This window comes from Pipistrellus hanaki, assembly GCF_964339955.1.
Source record: "Pipistrellus hanaki genome assembly, chromosome: 3".
NCBI lineage: Eukaryota > Metazoa > Chordata > Mammalia > Chiroptera > Vespertilionidae > Pipistrellus > Pipistrellus hanaki.
In genome coordinates this window covers 143,022,294-143,030,392 of record NC_140505.1, presented here as the reverse complement: position 1 = coordinate 143,030,392, position 8,099 = coordinate 143,022,294, and the positions used below count along the sequence as shown (strand labels likewise).

Genomic DNA, 8,099 nt, shown 5'->3' with positions numbered 1-8,099 from the left:
GGGATGTGCCCGCAACCAAGGTACATGCCCTTGACCGGAATCGAACCCGGGACCTTTCAGTCCGCAGGCCGACGCTCTACCACTGAGCCAAACCGGTCCCGGCTGTGGGGGGGGGGGGGGGGGGGGCTGTTTTTATCTAAGTTAGCTGACCAGTGTGGTGCACCGTTGGAAACTGAAACTTGCCCTTTAAAAGATGGTCAGCCCCAAACAGTGACTTAAAGATAACTCCGTTTGAGTTAGGAGCCTCTGCGTGTCAGCGCAGAGCGCCAAAGGGAAATGTCTTAACTGCGGCCGGTGGGCAGGGGGGGTCAGGGGACAGGGGGCAGGGGGCAGGGGGCACAGGGCGGGAGGAGGGGGCAGCTGGCCGCGGCTTCCGGCTCAGATTGGCCGGCCCCGCCCCGGTGTCCCTCCCCGGGTCACTCGCTGGGAGACCTGCGCCCTGTCAGGCCGCGCGGAGGGAACGGGCTGGGAACGGGCGGCCCGGAGCGGGGAGGGCGGGAGCAGGTGCAGGAGGAGGCGCAGGTTCGGACAGAGGCCTGGGCGCCCCTTCCCTTTGAAGGAGAAGCCGGGAGGGACCTTCTCCTTCAGCTGAGTCAGCCTCCGCCCGTGACTGCTGACCCGCCGCCCTGGCCTCCCGCCCGGATCCCAGCTCGGAAGCTGATTGGCGGCCGGAGGCCACCTCCTGCCCTTAAAGGAGCCGCGCTCCGAACCGCGTGGGCGGCTCTCCTCCTCCCAGGGATGGCGCCTACCGTCCTCCTCCTGCAGCTGGCCGTCCGCGCCCTGGCGCTCCCCCTGTACCTGCTGGACTTCCTGGGCTTGTGGAAAGGGATTTGCAAAAGATGCTTCCCCTTCTTCCTGGCCAGGTTCACCCCGGTGAGCAACAGGCAGATGGCGAGCACCAAGCGCGGGCTCTTCGGCAGCCTGCAGGAGCACGCGGGCCCCTCTGGGGCGCTCTGCCTGCTGGAGCTGGGCTGTGGCACCGGCGCCAACTTCCAATTCTACCCGCCCGGCTGCAGGGTGACCTGCGTGGACCCCAACCCCAACTTCGAGAAGTTCCTGATCCAGAGCATCGCCGAGAACCGGCACGTGCAGTTTGAGCGCTTCGTGGTGGCGGCCGGCGAGGACATGCGCCCGGTGGCCGACGGCTCCGTGGACGCGGTGGTCTGCACGCTGGTCCTGTGCTCCGTGCAGAACCAGGAGCGCATCCTGCAGGAGGTGCGCAGGGTGCTGAGGCCGGTGAGTGTCCGCGCGGGGCGGGCTGGTGGGGAGCCCCCGCCACCACCAGGGGCGGCCTGTCCATTGCCGCTCACTCCCACATCCCAGTGTGCAAAGTAAAACTACCGGACAGGGCACTGTGGATTATTTATTTGTTTTTTAATCTTAGAGTGGGGAAGAAGCTATAAAGGGAAAGACTGGTAAATCTGAATACACAAAATGCAGGGAGGACGGAAGGGTCTCGGGTTCGATTGAGGTCAAGGGCACATTCCCAGGGCTGGATCCCCAGTGTGGGGCGTGCAGGAAGCACCCAATCAATGATTGTCTCTCATCATTGATGTTTCTATCTCTCCCTTCCTCTCTGAAATCAATAAAATCATCTTAAAAAAAAAAGAAATTAAACTGCAGGGGGAAAGTACTATAAACAAGAACAAACTTAGAAGAATTTTGCCAGAGACAATGGAAAGTTAACTTTCTTCCTATTAAATGATATCACTAATCAAAGGTCAGTAGGATGTTTTACAATAGGTTTTTATTGACTTCAGAGAGAGGAAGGGAGAAGAGAGATAGACATATCAGTGAGAGAGAAACACTGATTGGCTGCCTCCTGCACACCCCTTTCTAGGGATGGAGCCCGCAACTTGGGCACCATGTACCCTGCTGGGGAATGGAGCCAGTGAACTTCTGGTGCAGGGGCTGATCCTCAACCAACTGAGCCACACCTGCCAGGTGGTAGGATTTTTTTTAAATCAATTAAAAAAAAAAAAAAAACACAAGGAAAAAAATAGGTGAAGAGCAGGAACAGAAATATAAATAAAAACAGCCAATAATATGATTTAAATGCTCAACCTTACAATTAAAGAACAAGTTAAAGCAAGATATCATTTTTACCTGTTGCACTGTCAGAGACTTTTAAGGTCAGTGTGGTGTTGGGGGTGCATTTGGGAGATTGGACACCCCATGCCCACTGGAGGAAGTGCTCTCCTTGGAGGGCAATTTGATATCAAAATTTTTTTAGTTAAATTTATTGGAGTGACATTGGTTAATAAAATTATATAGGTTTCAGATGTACAGTTCTATAATACATGTATATGCACTGTATGCTTACCGCCCAAAGTCAAATCTTCCATCACCAAACGTTTGACCCTCTTTACCCTTTACTACCTCCCCACCCCTTTCCTCTCCGGAAACTACCATACTGTTGTCTATGTCTACGAGTTGTTTGTTTGCTCATTGCTGTTTTCAGTTTTATATCCCACATATGAGTGAAATCATATAGTTCTCAACTTTTTCTGTCTGACTTATTTCACTTAGCATGTTAGTCTCAAGATCCACCCATGTTGTTGCAATGGCAATATTTCATATTTTCTTATGGCTGAATAGTATTCCATTGTACAAAGGTACCACATCTTCTTTACCCAATCATCTATCAAAAGACACTTCAGCCCTAGCTGGTTTGGCTCAGTGGATAGAGCATCAGGCTGCTGACTGAAGGGTCCTGAGTTCGATTCCAGTCAAGGGCACATGCTTGGGTTGCAGGCTCAATCCCCACTAGGGGTGTGCAGGAGGCAGAGCAGCTGACCAATGGTTCCCTCTCATCATTGATCTTTTGTTCCTTTCTCCCTTCCTTTTTGAAATTAAATAAATATATATATCCTATTTAAGAATAATATACAAATTAAACATACCTCCACTACACCCACAAGCCATGCCCACCACCCAATCAGGAGTGAGTATGCAAATTAACCCAAACAAGATAGCTGCAGTCATGGAGAGAACAGGAGGCTTGGGTTTCCCTGGCAATGAGGAAGCCAAGCTTTCCACCTGTCCTGGCCTGCCTTGGCCTCCACTTAAGGCTACAAAGTTTCAACGATAGAAGTTAAATAAATCCCAACAAAAATGGCAGCAGCCACGGAGCTGGAGAGAATAGGAAGCTTGAGTTGCCCCTGGCAATGGAGGAAGCCCAGCTTATGCAGTCCTGGCTGGCTTAGTCCTCCAATTCAGGCTACAGAGTTTCAATTGTAGAAGGTAAATAAATTCCAGATACCAGGGCCTCTGCTTGAGTCACCAGGGGGTGTGGCCGGCCTGCAAACCACCACAGGCCCCTCGCCTAGGCCACCCCACACCCCCACCCTCATGTGGAACACCCTTCAGGGCAAACCAGCTGGCCCCCGCCCATGCACCAGACTTCTATCCTATCTAATAAAAGAATAATATGCAGTTTGACCATCACTCAAACACACAAGCTGGCTGCCCCCATTGGTCAAAGATCCTGCCCCCATGTGGACACAAGATGGCCACCACAAGATGGGCAGCAGGGGAGGGCAGTTGGTAGGGACCAGGCCAGCAGGGGAGGGCAGTTAGGGGTGACAAGGCCTGCAGAGGAGGACAGTTAGGGGCAAACAGGCTGGCAGGGGAGCAGTTAGACATCAATCAGGCTGGCATGGGAGTGGTTAGGGGGTGATCAGGCTGGCAGGCAGAAGTGGTTAGGGGCAATCAGGAAGGCAGGCAGGCGAGCATTTGGGAGCCAGCAGTCCTGAATTGTGAGAGGGATGTTCACCAGTATTGGGCCTAAATGGGCAGACAACCCTCGAGGGGTCCCAGATCAGAGGGTGCAGGCTGGGCTGAGGGACACCACCCCCATGCACGAATTTCGTGTACCGGGCCTCTAGAGTGTGTGTGTGTGTGTGTGTGTGTGTGTGTGTGTGTGTATTTCTTTAAAATATATATTTTTAGTAGAAAGTAACTGCTTTAAGTTTTAGCTATTATTATGTATTGCTTTTATGATCAGAAAATAGAAGTGGCCATAATTGCTTTAGAGTGGCAGGTCTGTGTAAAATTTGACAGATGAAACTATTGACCAAAATGCTGTCTTAGTAACTTATCCATGTCTTCTCACGAAGTTGATCTCCGGGGCCACTGATATCGGATGCTTTCAATCATCTTGTAAATCTGTTTTCCCCAAACTAAAATCCTTGAAATGGGTTTTCTTCTCTTTTCCAGGGAGGGGCTTTTTATTTCCTGGAGCATGTAGCAGCTGAGCGTTCCACCTGGACTTACTTCTGGCAGCAGGTCCTGGAGCCGGTCTGGTACCTCCTGTTTGACGGGTGCAGCCTGACCAGAGAGAGCTGGACGGCGGTGGAGCGGGCGGGCTTCTCCAAGCTGCAGCTGCAGCACCTGCAGGCCCCGCTGCCCTTGCCGCTGGTGCGCCCGCACATCTGCGGCTACGCCGTGAAATAGCCAGCAATGGCCGAGTCGCCTAAGGCTCCCGTTTTACACTTAAATGCTAATTGGGAAAAGAGAAACCCTTTTCAGGTAAAGCTGAATGTCATGCTAAAAAGTTTACTTTACACCCTGTTTAGCCGTTTTCCATCGTCTCCCGGGCATCTGTCCATGTTTGGTCGCATCGCTGTGTTCTGGTTTTATTCCGGCTGCACTTGGATTCGAGTTTACTTCTACGTGCGCTGTTTTCTTTTATGACACCATCATTTGTAAATATGTATTTCTGGGGGCACTTTTAAGTGCTGTTTCTTCTCCCACCATTGTATTCCCAATGCCTGGCATATAATACGTGCTCAAGAGATATCTGCTGAGTAAATGAGCTAAAGAAAACAATGCAAATCCAAAAGAGCTTTGGACGCCCCTTTAAAAGGAAACAATGGGCCCAGCCAGCAGCGACTGGTGATTGGGTGTTGGCCTGTGAACCGGAGCTTCTGGAGGGCTCATGCCCAGGCTGTGGGCTCAGTCCCGGGAGGGGGCATACAGGAGGCATGAAGCTCTCTCATCGTTGATGTTTCTGTCTCTCCCTCCCTCTCCCTTCTTCTCTAAAGTAAAATATATATATATATATATATATATATATATATATATATATATATATATATATATATATTTTTTTTTTTTTTTTTTAAATAAAAGTAAACAATGAGCTTTTATAATTGAAGTCTACCATTATCCGAAAGCCTTAGTTTATTCAGTAACTTCAGCTATCTTAGTTGTTACCAATAGATTTGAATTTCACCCCCTCTTTGATTTGAGAGCTCGGTGAAATAAGTAGTTAAATCACTCAAAAGAAAACTTTGAGAAAGGAGAAATGAAAATACCTTAATGATTCGCAAACTGAATAAAGGAAGACTAGTTGAAAATGATACTTGACACTTTAGTATTTTCATGAAACTGTCTAAGGCAGTTAAGGTTCTTGGGTTCATTTTCCTTATTATCTAGCACAGTGGTCGGCAAACTGCGGCTCTCGAGCCACATGCAGCTCGCAAGCCGCAGTTTGCCGCTCTGTTGACTAATGAATTTGCCGACCACTGACCTAGACCCTTGATTCCAATGATTACAGGCTGTGACTGTTCCTTGTGATTAAGCCCTTATCCCAGTGGTCGGCAAACCGCGGCTCGTGAGTAATTAGGAAGCCCTCGTACGATTAGGTGCACTTTGTAAGAGCCCAAGACCAGACAGTTTGTGAGCGTGGAGAGAAGTGGGCGAGTATTTGTTGGATTATGATGATCAAATTTCCACCCCCTCCCAAGATGATTTCTTTGTTCCTTGCAACCACGAAAACCTCTGAGAATCATCACAAGTGTGTTAACAATAAGTGTTGGGCTGATCAGAGGGTTTAAGAGTAGCATTTTCGGAAATAGTTTGCATGTATTTTAATAAATTTAGTATATTTTCTGAGATGATTTTGCAAAAAGGCCTATTTTAAATAACAGATCAATAAATTCATATGCATTTTAGGGATGGGAATAAAATAAATAGTTTATATGTTTACTGGCTTGGTTTCATTTTTCTTTCCTTCCTTGTGGGAAGCTAAGCTGCTTAGACATACAGGTTTTCCTTCTTTAGCCCGGCAGCTGTGCGAGTAAACACAGCTAGCAGGCTTTGGAAAAGGCAGTTTGGAAGGATCAGAATGTGTTTTGAAAAAGTCAAGTCCGAAGACCCTGTTTGTGAAACCCAGAGAGCAGAAAGGAAGGACGCTCAGCTCTCTGTGGGACACGGGGACAGTTCCCGTCACAGGGAGGTCTGGACATCCACTGATTCCGTGGAGCATGAGTCTCCCCCCACCGCACCTCCCCAGCCAGGCCTTCCTCTGCCCACTCCCTCCTGCCTGGTCGGTCTGGAGGGAGAACTAGGAAAAGCCGCGGGGACCTGGCGAGATGTTCCTGGCATGTTGGAAGGTAAATGACAGCCAAGTGCTAAGTACGAGGCACATTCTTAACAATTCCTTCTTGCCTTAAGTGGTTTGGCAAACATTATCCTCACTTTTTCTTTCTTAATCCTCACCTGAGGATATGTTTTTCATTGATTGGAGAGCAAGAAAGAGGGAGAGAGCAAGAGAAAAACATCCATCAGTTGCCTCACGTACCCTGACCAGAGATTGAACCTGCCACCTAGGACCCTTCAGTGTGTGGAACAGCACTCTAACCACTGAACAACACCGGCCAGGCCTATCCTCACTTTCTATAGACAACACTAAGGTGCAGAGAAAGAAAGAAATAAAGTTTCTTACATTTCACAAGTTAAAAAGCCAGTCGTAAAAGCCCTGATTCCCCAAACCACAAAACCTGTTTTGACTACAGCTCCATATTATTTTCTCACTGCCTTCCTCCTCAGGCTCAGAATGACATATACGTGTGATCGTTCCACCAGCCTGAGTCCCAGTGGGCTCCTACTGACAGCACAGCCCTTTCCTGACCAATCATGTTTGGACGGGGTGGGCTATGCTGATTGGCCCGAGGGTAGGTCCCCGCGTTCCACCCTGGGGTGAGCACACCCAGGTCATTGGACTGAAACAGGGAAACTTGTGGATTATCCAGATGAAAACGGAGCCTGTGGCTGGGTAAGGGGGAATGGATGCTGGGGAGGCACACCACAAATGCCCAGGATAAGCTCATTGCTGCATTCAATTTTTTTTTTTAAAGAGAGAGTGGAAGTGATGGAGAGTAAGAAAGAGAGAGAGAGAGAAAGAAGAGAAGAGAAGAGAAGAGAGAGAGAGAGAGAGAGAGAGAGAGAGAGAGAGAGAGAGAGAGAGAGGGAGGAGGTCAAGTGCTGGCTGTGTCATTCATTGACTGTGTGACCTTGAGCAAGTTACTTCTCTGGTTTCACTTTCCTCACCTTCGAATGGGGATAATATCCACCCACAGAGCTATTGTGAGGAGTTAATGAAGTGAAGCACTTGGTGCTTAATAAATGTTGGACTTCATTCAACAAATATGAGTGCCTACTGCGTACTCTGCTCTTGGTGCTTGGCTTAGAGTCCTGAATAAGCTAGACCTGGCCCCTCCCTCCTGAAGCATACAATTGCGATGATGCTGTCCGCGAGGGAGAGGCTCGGAAAGAGAACAGAAGGTGGGTTATCCAGGAGGAAGGGGGTCAGAGGCCACCTGAGGAAATGACACTGAGCTGAGGTACAGAAGGTGAGTAAGCAGTATTTCAGCCGCCCTGGCCAGTGTGGCTCAACTGGCTGGGGATCAACCTCTGCGCTGAGGGGCTGCTGACCCGATTCCTGGTAGGGTCACATGCCCAGTGGGGGTACGGAGGTGCTGATTGATGTTTTGCTCTCACATCAATGTTTCTCTCTCTCTCCTCTCTCTAACCAATAAAAATCTTTAAGAAAAAAAAGAGTATTTCAGTGTAATGTAACAGCTTGTGCCACTAACTAATGAAGAGAGGAAACACAGTATGTTTATTAGGGGCAGGAATATTAATCGTGCTCTGTGGTGTGTTTTTGTTTGTTTGTTTGAAATATAAATATATTTATATTATTTATTTATTTACTTATTTATTTATTTTATTGATTTTTTACAGAGAGGAAGGGAGAGAGATTACCAGATCCAGCCGGCATCACAGGTCCTGGAGGTAGGGCTAGGAGGTTTTAA

At 48.8% G+C, this 8,099-nt stretch overlaps 1 protein-coding gene across 1 annotated transcript; it reads left to right on the top strand.

Annotated features, from left to right (window-relative positions):
- The first annotated feature begins 368 nt into the window (after window positions 1-368).
- On the top strand, window positions 369-5,991 carry TMT1A (thiol methyltransferase 1A). Its single transcript, XM_084877523.1, has 2 exons — window positions 369-1,236; window positions 4,219-5,991. The coding sequence occupies exons 1-2, from the start codon at window positions 739-741 to the stop codon at window positions 4,453-4,455; spliced, it is 735 nt and encodes a 244-aa protein (XP_084733649.1). The 5' UTR covers window positions 369-738; the 3' UTR covers window positions 4,456-5,991.
- The last annotated feature ends 2,108 nt before the right edge of the window (window positions 5,992-8,099 follow it).